General features: G+C 36.3%; 1 protein-coding gene across 1 annotated transcript in view; it reads left to right on the forward strand.

Annotated features, from left to right (window-relative positions):
* Positions 1 to 18,405, forward strand: part of ITPR1 (inositol 1,4,5-trisphosphate receptor type 1) — a 246,737-nt gene that overhangs the window by 84,949 nt on the left and 143,383 nt on the right. Inside the window, exons 5-13 of the mRNA XM_063291609.1 lie at positions 3,319 to 3,405; positions 5,387 to 5,545; positions 7,904 to 8,002; positions 8,144 to 8,227; positions 8,318 to 8,464; positions 9,656 to 9,751; positions 15,068 to 15,222; positions 17,076 to 17,175; positions 17,893 to 18,053. Coding sequence (XP_063147679.1) covers positions 3,319 to 3,405; positions 5,387 to 5,545; positions 7,904 to 8,002; positions 8,144 to 8,227; positions 8,318 to 8,464; positions 9,656 to 9,751; positions 15,068 to 15,222; positions 17,076 to 17,175; positions 17,893 to 18,053 — 1,088 coding nt within the window. The remainder of the gene's footprint in view (positions 1 to 3,318; positions 3,406 to 5,386; positions 5,546 to 7,903; positions 8,003 to 8,143; positions 8,228 to 8,317; positions 8,465 to 9,655; positions 9,752 to 15,067; positions 15,223 to 17,075; positions 17,176 to 17,892; positions 18,054 to 18,405) is intronic.

Here is an 18,405-nt window from a genome sequence, read left to right on the forward strand (position 1 = left end):
AAATGACCTCCCCCAATGGCTTCATGTAAATATTAAAAGAAAAAAAGTTGGGAGGGCAAAGCCCTGAGACACCCTGCAAAACAGGAGCCTAGGGCTTGACCACTCCCTTCCCAACACAGACTGGAACAGGCCTTGAACAGTGCCTGCCACTCCCAATCCCCTTAGCCTAATATAGTGTGCAAACCCAGAAAATAGGAAAAAAATGAATAAACTGTTATTATAAGTGGTTTATATATTAAGTGTGTCTTGTAAACACAGCTAGTGTTCACTTTATCTGAAAAATAGAAAGCAAAACAAATACTTAACATTTGTACAAAATAGAAGTAGAAACAAGCATGTATTTTTAACAAATGAATTATTTTAAACTGTTCTGTTCCCACAAGGAACAGTAGGTTTTATTGTTTAATTGTATCTTTTTAATTATTTTTAATGTGTTGTGAGCCACCCACAGTTGCATCTGTGATATGGGTAGCAATATAAATCAATTTAATAAATGAATACAAGTGAATACTCCTTTTTCTATGTGTCTGGTCCTTCTGAGGAAGGAATGAGCCAAATTTAATCCAAAGAACTAGCAGTCAAATATGTATAACTGGAAGTGTATAAAATTTATTGAGGGAAAATAATTGCAAATGATTTGACCCTTTATGTTAGGTCAGTTCCTGATATTAAAAAATTCCTTTACTTAACCTTGTAAACATTCCTTGTAGTTAAAGAAGATTAAGAACCTGTTCTTTGTAAAATAATTCTCAGGCAATGCAATGGTCTCACGAACAGTTGAATTTGAAACCTAGGGAAGTTTCAAAAATAGCTCGATGAGATCTAAATTGGGTAAGAATACAAAGGAGGCAGGCAAGCCTAAGCAAGCCTTTGGATCTTAGCCATATTTAGCAATACCAGGAAAAGACGTATTTTTTGTGTAGAAAATTATTTGAAATGCTACAGTGGTCTTTGCTGCAGTAAGCTCACAGAGTCCCTTCTGAACAGAGGAATGCATTAGAGGATGCTCAGGTAATACAGTGGTTTGTTTTTAATGAATAATTTCTGCCAGGGTAGGGTGTACACAACATCTGGATGCAGAGTGTTCATTGAGAATTCTGGGTGAAGTTATTGCGAAGCTGTTTCCTGTCTTGGTACTTTTTCTCCATGTGGTTTGAAGTAATCTGTAAGAAAATGTTCAACATGCATATTTAGTCACGTGCATTTTTGGCTTGTGTATCTAATGATGGAATTCAGGATCTTCTGCTGTAGATCAAGCTGTGCTAAGGGTCAGGTTGTTTTAAACTAATGCCATTTAAGGGATTTAGGAATCTGGGACAAGTTTTAACCAGAATACAAAATCAGTTCTTTTAACAAGGTGACACCTAGTGGCTGTTACATAGAATGATTTGTTTGATTTTTCTTTAGGGAAAAAAAGTACTAAAAATGGCATCATTTTTTAAATAACATAAGACATTGTACAACATCATCATCAACAACAGTGTAAAAAACATGCATACTTTTTGTTTTTAAAAAAATCTCAAGATGGTTTAATAATAAGTTGAGATATATGCACTGGTTCCTGGTCTCCTGAAAATCAAGACAACATGGAGAAAGAAAGCTAGGGAAAATGATTTGCATATTGGTAGTATCAAGTTCCAGATGAGCAATGCCAGTAATTTTATTTAGATCAGTGTTTCTTAAACCTTTTGCTCTAAGGACCGTTTCCCACTTTTAAAAATTATGGAGGACCCCAAAAGAGCTTTTGTTTGTATTGGCTATATTTATCAGTATTTATCATATTAAAAATTAAAACAGATGCATTTGTAGAATATTTATTTATTCAATAATGTAAAAATAACAATACCAAACCCATTACATATTGACATAAATAAAATATGTTTCATGAAAAAACCCTATTTTTTTAACAAATAAAAATAATAATGAGAAGAGTGACAATTGTTTTAAATTTTTGCAGATATTTTCAATATCTGGCAAATAATTTTGATTTGTAGATCCCTGGAATGGTTATGAGGGACTCCCCAAGGGTCCTTGGACCGCACTTTAAGAAACACTGATTTAGATGGTTACTTAGCATTAGGATCTAGGTAGAAGTCTTGCTGCCATTGCAGTAAGCTGTCATTTTGGTCTTTATATCTTTCCTGTCCATCCTTTTCCTCCATTTGCAGGGTGGCTTTTGAAATATTCTTCCAAATATGTGTTGAATGTGCATAATTTTCAGCAGCTTGACAAAAAGCAATTTTCGTCTTGCTATTATCTAGCAGAAGAAAGATAACTTCTTTCTAAAAATAGGGCTCTGAATTAAATGTAGTTCACTATAGACATTTGCTATAGATTTTTGGGATTTTATCTTTGCTTTTCTTCTGCAGGTAATTTCTGTTTTGGAAATTAATTTAAATTTAATAATGTGTTACTAAGTTTTTCTTTTTGTTTAATGTTGTATACCAGCCAGAGTCCTTTGGGACTTGGCAAATTAGAAGTATAATATATAAATAATTTTGGATTTTTGCTCAGTCCAAAACTTCAACTTCTGTCTATTCATTGGAATGAATCTGAAAATGGGTTCAGATGCTTTGGATTAATCCACATTCTGTCTACATAGACTATTTCATTCCTAATGTCAGCTTTTTAGTTAGATTAGTAAATATGGATGTAATAATGGTTCTGCTGTTATAGATTTACAATCTGTTTTTTAAACCTCAGAATGAAAGCGCTCTGTTGTAAAAAGAAAGAAATTTCACTGCTGTTTCAGACATGAAGCTGAACGTTAATCCAAATCTACCATCTATGACTGATTTTTAGTACTTTATTTTTGATTCCTTTTATATTTTTCAATCACTTTTCCCTGCTTTCTACTTCCCTTTACCTCCTTTCATCTTTACCATTTATTGAAACCCAAAACATCAATAAATGGTGTCAGCATCTCCCACATGTGTTTGCTGAAACCAATAGATCAAAGCAGACATTTTAAAATATGGATTTTAAAGACTGGGAGTGGAACTATAGTGGAATAGTCTAATTTTACACAGCAATAGAAGCCTTGCTACTTGAGAGTCAGAACTTGATCCATTGGATTGGATCAAGATTTAGTCATACTCTGAGGGGATTAATTAAATTTAGAAGGTTTTAACTAGTCTTGAGTTAGATGCATGAGTTCAGTGGGTAAACTCTAAGTGTTCCTGAATTAAATTGTGCAATAAATATTTCTTTCTGGAATTGCAGAATTTTTTGTAACATGTTAATTTAAAGAAAACAACTGATTGCAGATTTCCCCATCCTGGCTCATCAGAGATTCCTGTGTTTGTTTATTTAACTTAGCATGCTGCAGATTTGGAAAAAAAGCAGAATGAGACAGAAAATAGGAAGCTGCTTGGTACAGTTATCCAGTATGGTAATGTTATTCAGGTAAGCATAACATAAGACTTCCTGTCTTCAGGAAGTCTTGGTGCAGTACAGGTAATCTAAATTATTTTCAAACTAGCCTAGACAAAAATGCAAAATAATATTTCTGAAAACATTCTGAATTAAAAATGCCTGTGCAAAAAAAGAAAAAAAAAATCCTAGCGTTGCTATGCTTATTTGATCAGGGAGCCTATCCTAGTGAGCAATTAAATCAGAATAGGAAACCTTTGGTTCTCTAGATGCTGCTGAAGTGCTACAACCAGCAGCCTCTGCTTGGAAGACCAAAGGTGAGGGATCTCATTCAGCAACATTTGGGATGTTACAGATTCTCCCCGGGATAAGTTAAATCTTCAGATCATGTTGTATTTGAACCTCCTGTTTCTCTGACCTCTTAGAAGCAGTAAATTCGGGGAGAAAACCAGTGAGGAAAATGTATAAAACCTCCTCCTAAATCACATGTGTCCTAGGATTTTCTGTCCTTGGATACTCCATTGTTGGGAACTGGAACAATATTTGAAATTCTAAGGATGACAGAGCTATTAATATTGTGCTGTTTGTTTAGAAATGATTAGTGGTGACATGCATTTCCCAACAAAATAGGTAAAGTGTCATTGGTAGACATTTTTCAACTGGTTTCTTCAAGGTTTTTGTTTTAGAATCAATTGGGGGAAATTTTACAGTTTTGTTTAGGAGTGTCAGTTCTTTATACAAATGTACTTAGAACATCATCTGCCTCCAAAATGCTATATTGGACCAAATTCTACTATCCAAAATATGTAAATATAGTCCGTCTAATAATATATTCTACACATAAATCATGTAAATAGTTTCACTTTCATGCCAGGGATTCTGGGAGAGAGAGATCCATCTCTTGTGGTGGTGGGAAGCACCCACTCCCTGCCTGCCTCCTTCCTTTGTCCTAGAGTAAGTTATTGGGTGTTGGCAAAGGAGAAACAGAATTGTGAACACAGAATTGGGACTTTTTTGAGTGATCTGTTTGAACATCTGTGGGATAGCTATGGGCTATGCCAGTTCTTCTAGGATTCTTGCTCTATTTTATTAAATAAAATGGCTACTAAGTATGCAGGTTCCAGTGTCAGGATATAAGATTTGGTTCTGCAGTGGCTGAAATACCACTGTGAGAGGGGAGGAGGTCCCAATTTTCTCATGTTCTCTCTTTGCTAAAATCAGTGCCTGGTAGAAGCTTTTCGAGATTATGATTTTTCCAAGTTCAGCATCTGGTTTTATTGGCACAGGAAGGCTGATTGGTGCTTGAGAGCTGGATTGTTTTCCAGTGTGAACATGGTATCTTCATCATACTTCCATTATCCAAATATTTGTTTAACACTGAAGTAGTCTGTACTCAATGCTTTGAGAAGGTCATGTGGAGTATTGGTTGGAGTAATGTAGAAGATCCAGTTTAAAATCCTTGCTAAGTCATGAAAGTTGTTGGGAAACCTTGAGTGGAACTCTAGCTTTAGAAAGGACAAATGCTTTAAACATTGTGGATGCTTATATCCTAACAAATAGACTAAATGTCTCCTTGTCAAGTGTCCTTTACCACCTATTCAGTATGGCTGATGTAACTATACAAGTCTTCAACAAACATCTTTCTAGAGTGGGAAATATTGCTGGAACTGTAGAAAAATGTGGGTTGAATGTTCAACTGTTGCATATCATTCTGCATCATAATATGAACAGTACAGGAATTTTACAGGCACTTGATGAATTACATTTCTGCTTTGAGCAGTGACCAGCTGCTAAGCTATGGTTTGGGTAACCATTGCTGCATAAGCCACAATATGATGGTTTCCCACATTGCCTCATGACTCATGGTCACCACCCACGGTGGCTGGAGTATATACATGGTACTAAGCCAAAAGCAAAGCAAATCATGATCTATACCAAATGTGAACCTTGTGAATAATTACAGCAGTAGGGAGAACTGTTTCAATTTGTTCTTGTTGCCCTCCCTCCCTTCTAGCTTCTGCATTTGAAAAGCAACAAATACTTAACAGTAAATAAGAGACTTCCAGCTCTGCTAGAGAAGAATGCTATGAGAGTGACGCTAGACGAGGCTGGCAATGAAGGTTCCTGGTTTTATATACAGCCATTCTACAAACTACGTTCTATAGGAGATAGTGTAAGTTTACAGAACTGTCAGGGGAAATGATTTGAAATGTGAAATGTTAAACATTCTTTTCATCACTAGTTTACTTTCTTGTAATTAATTAAATGCATTGTGTCTATGATGCAGTGGTGCTTCTCCATGCGCCCCCCCCCCCAGCATGAAAACAATTGTGCATGAGAGAGAGAGAGAGAGAGAGAATTACTATAGAAACAAATGTTTTGGAAACAAGAAACATCCTTAAAGACCAGAACAGTAACTGTTTAAATTTTCTCTGACTTTTGAATGATGATGAAAATAATGTCATTCGGTTCACTTAAGAACTCCTGTGTTAGGCTGTTTTAGTTTGCATCAATGCATCAATAATCATTTTTTCTTCTGATCATAAAGTGATTGGGAACCTAATGAAAATTAGAATTATTTACTACAGTAGAAATTATTTATTACAATAAATATTAACTTCAAGGTTTTATAGAACTCTTTCAACTGTCCACCATGGCTATCCAGTGCACCACGAGCAGTATTTGTTCGTTACTTAATGCATTTAATTATTCACTTTCTTTCTTAAATTCATTCAATTTATTTTAAATACGTTATTTGTGCCATTCTTCAGCAACTCTTTCAATTCTGGTATACCAAAAATTGTTATTACAGTATATTGAAATAAAAGTAGTACATTCATCTTTGCCTGTCCCTGAAAGAATTCGCAAGGTTGAAGCTAGAGAGGGAATTCCCTAAACAGTCTGTGTCGCCATCCTGAAAATACTCTTTCCAATCACCATCTTCCTAACCTTGGATGGTGTGGATACTTAGGGAGAGCCTCTGAAGATGATCTTGGTACATGAACGAAAGCATATGGAAGAAGTCATTCCTGCAGGTGTCTTGGTCCTACATTGTCTAAGTTTTAAAGGTAAGTGCTGACACTACAGGCTATATCTAGAAACTAGCAGAGTTCTCTAAGGTAATCAGGATTATATTCTTACTGGCCTGCTGTAGTCAACAATACTGAAATTGTATTTTGAACTAGCTAAATTTCCCAAGCATTCTGAAGGCAGTCATATATTACACTATCAGACTGTATAACTGGGACTAGACTACTTTTTGCTCTAGGTGGCTTAGCCAACCTAAGCTATTCCTTGCCAAAGACACCTAGGGCCATAATACATTATTGGATCCAATAGGCTATACATTTGAACAAACAAATAGAAGCCCATCTAGAATAAGTAGAATACTACCGATCTAAAAAAATGAACCACCTATCCATGGAAATGTTTATGCAGTCAGGGTTGAATTTCAGTTTACAAGGCCTTCACCCAGCCCATTAATTATTTATTCCATTCATTTTGCTGCTTTGTGAAGAGTTAAGAATTTCATGTAGTCAGATTTTTGCTCAAAGATAGTACCTCCAGGCAAACATACCTGTCCTAACTGCCAGGAAACACGCTGAGACAAGGAACTGGTCTCTAATGTTTTATTGCTTGTACATAACAGGAATCCTAACAAACTGAAGAAGCGTGGGAAAAACCCAGACATATAAACCCCAAAGGTTAAGGCGGGCCCGATCGGTGTCTCTTGGAATGGCTACCTAATTCCTCAGTGCTAACGCATGCGCTTAACAGTCTGGATGGGAGCCCCCTGCTCGCCATCCTTACTCATGACATCACAATTAAACAAAATTGTGGTAGATGATCCTTCAAACATCACAGATAATATATTATTTTTAGTAAGTTCAATAGGAAGTATAATGGGACTCATCTAATTTTGGGGAAAAGAAATGTATATTTCCTACGTGGAATGGAAATAAGTAATGTTAGATTTTTGAAGCTGATGAAGCCTTAATGTATTTCCTGGAACAGCTTTTCTCAACCATTCCTGCATTAGCTGGGAATGCCACTCCACAGAGAAGACTCTAGGTTGGGGAAGACTATAATGAATTGTTGAAAGATCAGTCCTATATAAATAATGCAAAAACTTATTTAATTATTTATTTAAAAAAATCAAATGTCCAGGACCATATTTGTATACATTTCCTTTAGCACAGTGGAAGACTGGTGGAAGTTGGTAGTATGGAAATTGTTATTAAATTGAAGCATGCATTTTTAAAAACAATTTCATCATTTTTAGAAGATACATATTTCTATGATTTAAACTTGTCTCATTACAAAGAAGGCAAGAGTCAAGCTAAATGGCATGGCTTAAATAATTCTATTTTTACTTAAAATGTTACTTTATTTTCTTATGCATTTGATATCCTAAAACTAGTGACGTAAAGAAAATTGCAACAGGTTCCAGTAGTGGTAGGGGGAGCATTATTAAACATTGCTTTTGTAAATGTTCTATGCATGAAAATCAAATGGAAACCTTGTTTTTCAGGTGGTCATTGGGGACAAAGTAGTCTTAAATCCTGTTAATGCTGGCCAGCCTCTGCATGCTAGTAGCCATCAACTAGTGGATAACCCTGGTTGTAATGAGGTAAGTTAAGAGCTCATGACAGTTAGAAATAATTGATAAACCATTTAGTTTTCCACATCATTGCCAAGAGGAACAGTTCATTGCACATCATGGTGTATCTTTGTATTTTTGTTTTAATCTGTCACATTCTATTTTTTGTAGGTAAATTCAGTGAATTGCAATACAAGCTGGAAAATAGTCCTTTTTATGAAATGGAGTGACAATAAGGATGATATTTTAAAAGGGGTAAGTTGAAAAATGTACCTCACCACTAGGCTTTTCACTAAAAAAAAAGGCTGAACCTTCTGTTGATTGCTCCTTTCATCGTCCTCACAGGGTGATGTGGTACGATTGTTCCATGCAGAGCAGGAAAAATTTCTGACTTGTGATGAACATCGAAAGAAGCAACATGTTTTTCTGAGAACTACTGGGAGGCAGTCAGCAACTTCTGCAACTAGCTCAAAAGCTCTTTGGGAAGTTGAGGTACAGATGGGATTAAAGATAGCTAATGCGGTTTTCTAATGAGTATTCCTACACTGAGAATTTCAAACCTTGATGAAAAGCCCTCTTGTGTTGAAAAGCAAATCCCTCCATTCTTTTAACAACATTTTTTCTTACATAGCAGGGTTGTTTCACATAGAATACATAGCTGAATAGGTTTCGCTCCAGTGTAGATTAGGATGCTCCTAATGAATAAATGAAGCATTCAGATTTGAGTTGTTATTCTTTCCATGGTATTTTTTATTCTACAGCTGGATGTTCACACAGTGTGTTGCTGTTGAACAGTAGAAAATAAAACATTGATGTCTTCCAAAGCAAACAGTAGTGCTTCATATTAATAGAAGTAATTTTGCTTAAAATTATTTTAATTACAACAAAACAAAACAGTATGTTTACTTTCATACAATTATCTGATTATTTGTGATTCTGTTAAAATAGACAGTTACCACAGAGAAGAGCACAAAAATTATCTTCTGTGAATGCAGCCATGATAATTTTAGCTAGTATCATTATATATTACACAGAAATTCACCCTTTTATTATTTATACGCTTTCTACTTCTCCTTCTTACATGGGGAGGAGCCTCGAAGCAGTCCCCTAAGAACTGCAATTATTGCCAGACAGGGCAACGTTCTGGGGCCATACAAATTTTGAGGGGAAATGGCAGGGGCTGCAGTGATGGGACATTGTTACGAAGTAAGGGGCCATGTCACATAAGTCACTCTAGTTTCTAGGATGCTATATCTGTGGCTTTTATTTGTTTGGTAGGAAAAGCTGCTTTCAGTTTCAGACAGTTTGAATCCCAGGGCCTGCAAAAGGGTTTTGCCTTTAATATCATTTCCTCAAGTGAGCAGTCTGCCTTACAACTATGGAATATTCTTGATTTAGAAAGTACATAGTCTCAGCACAACGTTTTTCACCTATATTTTTCATAGACAAAAATAACATTACAAATAAGTTGAACTAACCAGTCGTTTTGGGATGAGCCCTATTATCCCCTTTGTTTTGTAATTAAGTTAAATAACATCTTGGTTTGTTATTCCCCTCCCTTTTTCTAAACCACTATTTTCACCCATTTTATTAATGGCCCTGTCTGCTTAAGGAGAAATGACAAGTACTATCCAAAAAGGCAGCTCTCAAGAATTCTCAGAATGTTTTATTATTACTTTATAGGTAGTACAACATGATCCTTGCCGTGGTGGCGCAGGCTATTGGAATAGCCTTTTTCGGTTTAAACATCTTGCTACTGGACATTACTTAGCAGCTGAGGTATGTATCACAAAGAAAGCCCTTATGAAACATTTTTCTAACAAACTGATTTCTTATGTTCCAAGTTACAGGTACATTTACCAGGTAAACATCAAGAGTTGCAAACAATTAGAAAGCTGATTGGTTAATTGGAAAGATCATAGGTCAATACCACTGGCATTTCTTTGGAAGAAATTGTGAAAAGATGCTGAAATCTGTGCCAATGACTTTTTGTTACCGTTCTGAGGATACGCCTCCTGTGATAAAAACCAGTATTGAAAAAGTGGCTGCATCTTTGCATTATATGAATGAATTGATATATTCACACATCCCACATAATTTTGCTGATACCTTTTTTTGAAATGATCTTACATGTCTCATAGATTTTTCTTTTCAAACTTTTTGGGTGCCTGCTTTGATTTAATGAGTGATTATGAGTGAATTATATAATATGTGTAATATTTCTACAACAAATATATTTTACTGTATCAGTTTTGAGATGGGGGAAGTCTAGTTTTTTTTTTCTTTTGACCTGCTTGTGATTCTCTTCCATCAGATAAATCCTGACTATGTGGAAGATAACCAGGAATGTCAGTCTTCAGTAAGTATAGGGAAGAGAACCCTCAAGCTTCTAATCAAAAAGTGTTGGCCAGTGTTCAGATTACTGGGGTAACAGGAGGGGAGTCTGTTAATGAAATCTACATGCTCCATCCCCTGTCTCTGAATTCTGTTCTAATTATAGCCCCGGCATGCTTTTTCAGTTTCTAATGAAAGTCTATAAGAAGACTGGCACAGATGTAACAGGGGCAAATCCCTACTGGCTGCCCAGCAATTTGAGCACTGGCCCTGGTAGGCTGCAAATGATATAAATAGAGGAAAGATTCACCACAGTGTTTGTAATGCTAAGTGTTGTGACTAATGGATATTGAAAACCGGGCAGCAATAATTTTAGATATCTACGTAAGCATATTTACTTTTCTTCTGCCCACTCTAAATTATATCAACTTCTGTCGTTTGGCTCAAACAACGTTTTCCTAAACTATATCTTCCTAAGCAATAGGACTTTTAGATGATGGAGAGATGGGCACAGCAAACATTTTTTTGTGGGAGGGGAGTAGCTGCATGATAAGGTAATATAGTTTCCCTTGCCAGGACTGTTCTCTCTAGACAACAGACTGTGGCTTTGGCTACAATAGCTCATGCTCTTATCTCATGCTTGGATTACAATTCATTCTGCACAAGATTGCCCTTGAAGGCAATTTGGAATCTACAGTTGGACAAGAATGCAGTTGCTTGCTTGCTGACCACTTTGCACTGTTCAGCAGAATAACTGTGATTCAGCTGGAACTGCATTGACTACCAGTAGGCTTCCAGGTTCAATTCAAGGTGCTGCTTATTACTTACACAGCTTTTTATGAGTCTGGTTAATTTTGGGGATCTTCTGGCCCAGGTAGTTTCTGCCTGCCCATTCTATGCTAGCTGAGAATCCCCACCTGGTGAGAAGTCGAAGGAGAACAAATCTGGAAATAGGGTTTTTTAAAAATTTTGTTTTGTTTTGATAAAGGCACCCTCACTTTGGAATAGCCTGCTCCCCAAGGTTGTGATAGCCCCTTCCTATAATCATTTTGGAAATTGATTAAGATATGCTTTTCCAATGAGCCTTCCAGATAGAGAGTGCGATATAATTAAAGGAGCCACACCAGGGAAGAATTATTTTATTTAATTTGGAGGCCACGTTAGGGTTTTTCTTTATCTGAACATGTCTTAATGTGTTGTATATTTTTATGCTTTATGGTGAGCTGCCTAGAAACAGGAGGAGGTGACAGCATCTGAATATATGTATAAATAAATAAAAATTCTGCCACCTTATCAGCTAGGCTGAGGCTACATCATGAAGCCTATGATACTTTTATTGATAAATGAAGTTATGGGCAGAACATAGGACAGAGATGGGCAGCTTTGGTTGGGTTGAGAATGAAACCAAACTTTGACCAGCATGCTTGGGTTGCACTGCAAAATTGAGGAAAGCCACATAAAAAGAGTGGGTTAAAGAAGACAAAAAAATAGTTTCATTATTAAACTACTAAAGTTTAAAATTTTCAAGTGCTTACAGTGGTCCCCAAAGTAAAACCATTCTCTTATATCTATGTATGTCCTCTCATAGAAACCTACATACTTGAATGTCATGTACAGAGAAGGCCAAGAGAGTGGGTGGCCTTGGATTTTTCTGCTGCCAAGCAATAGAATCTGGGACCAAATTGGGGATTTTATCTGATCTCTGCTGGCTCCTGGGCCATATGTTCTGTACCTGTGACATCAAGTTTTCTTATTTCAGACACTGAATTACAGGTGACTTGACAGAATAGTTTAATACGGAGAGGTAAAAACCTGTGGTCATAAAATGCCTTCTGTGCATTTGAAGCCTCCAAAAGTTGTAAAATTGTTGTTTTTAATCTTGGCAGAAGTAGAAAAGTATTAAAAACATAATTACAGTATTCAGTATAGTTAATAACTATATTGAATTGGTTTACCCCACACAGCTCTTTCAAGAGTTTGTTGAACTTGGCATTTGAGGTCCAAGAGCAATCATTGGCCCTTCCAAAGTTGGATTTCCCTGGTTTAATATGCAAGCAGAGGATAGTTATGTGCTTGCATTTCTAAGAGAACTGTGGTCAGGATGTGACTGTGCCAAGCTAGCAGTTGCTGCTAAGAAGCCACATGGAATTCAGGGAAAATATCCTGTACAGACTCTTGAGATACAGCACCAAATCTTTATCTCTTAAGTAGGAAGATTTTCCATGTGGTATAAGGACTTGAAAACCAAACACTATAAAAATGGGTCAACTTAGATACAGTGTAGTATGTACATGATAGAGCTACTGTATTTCAGGTAATAGTGTCCAATCAGAACATTGGTGTGTTGACAAGTGAAGAAAGATGGGATTTCCATATTAATTCGGAAGGCTCAACTGGGATTTTATAGAAGCTATTTGGGGTTTCTCCTGCTTTATACACAACAAATCTCAGATTCTTTGCTATCAGGAAATGTCAGGGCTTACAGAAAACGTTAGCAGAAAGAAAGAAAAGCAAGGGAAAGGTTCTGTGTTTTTGTTATTTAATTGGTTTCCCTTCACTCTGAAATCCCATGAAAACTGCCGCAGAGAGGAAGTATATTGCATTAGAGCACCATAAAGGATTCATGAGTGGAACTTTGTTCATGGGAAATGTGGGTTGCAGCCATAGAAAAGTGAATGGAATGCTGTTGATCTTCGTCATGTCATCTGTTAGTAAATGCAGAGAAGATGGAAGAGGTGACCATGATAGTTGCACACACACAGTCTGCATTAGCTGTTTCTTGAGACAGGAAGCTAAAATTGTCTTATTTGCCCACGTATTATTTTAAGTTGGTTATAATGATAGCACCTAGCCAAACCTGACTGATTTCAAAAAAGCTATAAAAGATTAGGCCTTGTTAGTATTTGGATGGGTGAGCACCAGGAAATCCCCAAGCTGTTGACTATAACCTACTGTAAATTGAACAAATGCCTGTAAAACGGCAATAGCAAACCACTTCTGCATTTTTGCCAAGAAAGTTCTTCTGGGTAGTTACCAGGAGTCAAGTTTGATTTAAGGGAGACCTTACCACATAGAAAAATACTTCAGTACCCTTGAAATGAAGATGCAAGGACTTTTAGACAATAAATCAACTCAACGAACGTTCATTCATTGCACAAAATCTATCATGGAGAAGTATGTTCTGTCAAACTGCCATTTATTGTTACTTGCTTTTCTCCACCAGATGACAAAATTAGAGTATGGTAAATGTAAAAGTATCCTTCAAATTGAACAGTACTTCTTAGATGTAGCTGTGCAGTTTTATTGACAACAGCATGACTGTGGTTTGCCATTGCCATCTTCATAGATCATTTATTCTACGGAATGTCCAAGTGTATAAATAGTTCTAAGAACAGTTGGTGTGCATATGTATTTTTAATAATTTTGGCTATTTAACCTCATGACTGCAAAGGATCAGCAATACAGTATTCTTTCCAAATAACATGTCATTCTGCTTTTTGTAAAGGAGATTGTTTTTCCCTTCCCTCCATTTCAGTAATTCAGCCTCTTTAGGTACCTTTCATTTGAACCATATATCTGCTACCAAGCGCTACATTTGGCAAGGACATCTGGGAAAAACCCAGCACAGCTGATCTATATACCTGTCTTTTGTTTTTGTGAAGTGCCCTTCCAATCTTAACATATCTAGCCCATTAATTGTGTTTTGTCCTAGATGTATTAAACTGCATGAAAACACATGTAGTTGGGTAAGGTTAACATTTTCCACAGGCAATCTCTTGATGGAAAATGAAGAGATTCAGGATGGCCTCCAAGATGACATATGGAGGATCTACTTGTACTCACTCATTTTGTCTATGTGCTACCATAGGACATTCTCCAGCTAGCATCACAGAAGTGAAACACCTGTGATTTTTAATTTATTGTTGCTTTGATATAATCCAGCTTTCTAACAAATATTGTTTCAGAAGATCATTTTGATTTTTTCCTTTGTTTCTTGCTCCCCCAAGAATCTCCAGTTTCTAAGGATTCTGTGGTTTTACTGTATAATCTGCATCCATAATAATGATATCCCGTAAATACTTACCTATAAAATGTATTAATGTCTGACTCCATTATTTAAAAGCTATTAGATTTTTTAAATTGAAGTCTAGATCATGTGATGATTTCTTAATTGCTCTATTAAGCTATGGTTTGTTGTACATGTTAGAAAAAGCCAGCGTGAGTTTTGTAGACTTGTGAGCTTGTCATCTTTTGTCAGATTTTGGTTTTCTTTCATTTTTAACACCTTTTGCTTTGAAGTCATCTAGATTGATTAATGACCTGGGTGGAGCAGAAAAGAAATGAAACCAGGAGTAAGCCTGGAAATTACAAATCACAGGCATCCTTTAGTGTATTACCATATCATGCTAAGCTAAGTTGCAATCAGTAAGCCAACAATAGCATGGTTTATTATACATTCTGAAACAAGCCATGCTTTATTCACTGATGGCAGTTATTCATCCCATCAAAGAAAATATATTATGATTTAGCACAATACATGAACTTAGTCAGGGATTTAGAAGCAACTCAGCTTGATGGTAGCTTTTGTACAAGATTTATTAAATCCTGAGAGTTAGTGATGTGTGTTGTTTTACAGTATCTATATGTCTATACTTGAAATGGAAACATGTACTATAAGACTGAGGTTCTTTATAACACCTGACCATTGCATCTGAGAAATTGTCTTTGCAATTTTGGTCTGATTGAAAATTGCATCCACAGCTGGATCCTGACCAAGATGCAGACCGAAGGGGTCTACACAATACTTTAGAGAAGATGGCATACTCTTTAGTCTCTGTGCCTGAGGGAAATGACATTTCTTCCATTTTTGAGCTTGATCCAACTACACTGCGAGGGGGAGACAGCCTAGTCCCAAGGTATGATGCTAAGAATAATGAAGACATTTATGTGTTTGCAACTGTAGTGAGTTCAATTTACTTAGGTAGATCATCATAGGGAACAGCATTTTAGCAGAAATAAATAGAATAAATTTCAACTCAATGTTCTCTTTATATGATTATTTAGTTTTAAAAAAAATTGTAAACCACCCCAATCATTCCAGCTTGGTATATAGCAAAGCAAGAAACACCAAACATTATAAAAACGAAATAATAACAAAACTGGCCGCGTTTAATCCTGCAATGTCAAAGGAATGCTTGAGTCTATAGTCTTAGGCCTTGCCAAATGCAAGGAGAGTCAGAGCGAAATGTACCTGCAGGAAAAATGTGCTCCAAAGCATGGAAGCTACCACTGAAAAGGATTGCTATCTGGCCCATACCCAATGAACCTCTGGAGGGCTTGAGACCTTCAGTGGACCTTCTCTCATTTAATAAGCTTTCCCTGATGTATCCTGATGCTACACTGTATAGGTCAAATAACAGATTTCTATGGGACAGATGAAGAGTAGAGGCCTGGGCCCTCTTGTGTTTTGACATCATCCAACAGGAAACCATTTAGTAGCTTCAGGAAAGGAACTGGTTATGGGTCCGAAGCAACTTGTTGCAAACTGCTTGTATTTCCAGCTATTCCTGTGTCAGCAATTCCTAAGGAATACAACAGGAGGCTGTGTTTTCTTCCCTGCCACATCTGGCAATGAGGCAGGAGGTTTATTACAAATATTTATAATAAAAGATATTTGTTACAAAATTTGTACTGCTTTATCAAAATGATAAAATATCAACAGTAAAATTGTAATAGATAGCAGATAAGGCAATTTTAACTTTTAAAAAACAGGTTTTTTAGTAGTTCAAATAGCAGTGCAGGTAACTTAAAGTCAAGGGTGTACATGATGATGCCTTGGGGAACTTCAGAGTACATAATAGTGATCAGGCAGTTATGGTTTAATTCAGAGGGGAAAAAAATGAAATCACGTAGTTTTGCTGCTGAATTTTAGTGGAATGAGCTTAGAGCTTTAGTGGAATGAGTTTTATAGCTCCAAGAGCTATAAAAACGGATGTGAGGGCCACATGCAGCATATAGAGTAGAGGTTTTCCATCCTTTCCCCAAAGGAATATATGTAGATTTTTGTGATAAAAATACATTAAGACTTCTGAAACTAGTCTGTTTTCCTAATAAATGAAAAAGTGACATCTGGGCCAGAGATCTGAACATTTCTTTGAAAGTAGGGATGTTAAACTAAAGTAGTTTGTTTCAAACTGTTTCAAGTGGAACATTTCATGAGCATGAAATGGAGTGTTCTGAACAGATTGTAACTGCTTCAGGTTTGAAACAGCTCTTTCTAAGCTCAAGGTACTTCCATCTCATGCTTGAATCAGCAGTTTTGTACTTAAAACAGAACATTTTATGAAGTTTTGTGCTCAGTTTGAAATGAAACATTTTCCATAATCCAATTATCCCATGATATGAACTCGGCATTGGATTTGAATGAGCCCTTAAAAAGTGGAGTGATGCTTAAAAACAGAAGCAAAGCGCTCCAGAAGCAAATCTGAAGCTCCCAAAACTTTATCAGTGATTTCAAATTTAGACAGATGCAGGCAGTATCTGTCTGGGACAGATATTTCAGCTAAAAAAAATAAATTTTGAATTACTCTTCAAAGAAGCATCTTAATGCAGAAAGCCTGGTTGTTTCAGTTCAGCTTCATTCACTACCATGCAACAAAACATAGATTCTTTGAAAAGTTCATTTTTTGTTTTTCATGAACATCTTGAGAAATTACTACAGAATTGTGCATCAGGAATCTTTTAATGTAAATATATTTGGTCCTTTCAGGAACTCTTACGTCAGACTTAGACATCTATGTACGAATACCTGGGTTCACAGCACAAATATCCCAATTGATAAAGAAGAAGAAAAACCTGTAATGCTTAAAGTAAGTCCTGCAAGGAACTCAGTTCATGGAACTATTTAGAGAAGAAAATTGGCAAGTTTCTGATTATCACAACTTTGATATAGTACATTATTTATAAAGTGGTAATAATGTTTATCTGAGAGCCAGTTTAGCGTGGTGGTTAAGGCATCAGGCTAGAAACTGGGAGACCATGCGTTCTAGTTCTGTCTTAGACACACAGCCAGCTGGGTGACTTCGGGCCAGTCACTCACTCTCAGACCCAGGAAGAAGGCAATGGCAAATCACTTTGAAAACTGTTAAAAAAAAGTACATGAACGTCTCTACGCAGTTGTCAGATATCACGTCTGACCTGAAGACATAAAAAGTTTATCTATTGTGTGTTTATAACTAAGCTCAATGTAGGTACTGCTTATAACTAAGCTCAGTACACTAAATCAGTTAAGTGAAGCACCACTGCATACATCCAGCCTCGCTCATTACTGGCACAAGGGTATAAATTGACAGTATTATCTTTGTGGGAAAAAAAGAAACATTATTCAAAAGACTTCTTAATCAGGATGCTTGCTCCCAATGATTTTTGCAATTCTTAAGATACTGGCTTCATGTATATCTTAGAAAGAAAAAAATTGAATTGTGTACGACAGTGTTTCCTATTAAAATTTCAAGCACTATTTCCCTAATGCATTTATTACCACCATTTCTTTTGTATTTGGGTATTAAAATTGCCTTTTTTAAAAGATTGGCACCTCTCCTGTAAAAGAGGACAAGGAAGCTTTTGCTGTGGTACCAGTTTCTCCTGCAGAAGTTCGAGACTTGGACTTTGCCAACGATGCAAGCAAAGTATTGGGCTCCATTGCTGGCAAGCTGGAGAAAGGAACAATAACTCAGAATGAAAGGAGGTAATAGAATCATAATGTCTTTTTTTTAATGAGAAAGAATTACCATTCATGAAATACAGCTTTTATATCCATATCTGCAGAATCAAGATCGATATTCAGGCACCTGCAATACTCCCAGAAGAATTTGCAGGAAATAAAAATGAACCCTTTAAAAATGGCTAACATTGTGTAAGGTCACCCAATCTTACAGGATTTCCATGTTTGCATTGGTAATTTTGTGTGAGCATGTGAAAGGTCTCAACCAGACTGAAAATCGTACATTATTTTAGGCAATTAAAAATATTGCCTAAATTCAGCTTGAGTTTGGCCTGCTTAAATGCAATGCTTTTGAGATTGGTTTTGGATTAAATAT

Source organism: Candoia aspera, chromosome 2 (genome assembly GCF_035149785.1).
Source record: "Candoia aspera isolate rCanAsp1 chromosome 2, rCanAsp1.hap2, whole genome shotgun sequence".
NCBI classification, from domain to species: Eukaryota; Metazoa; Chordata; class Lepidosauria; order Squamata; family Boidae; genus Candoia; species Candoia aspera.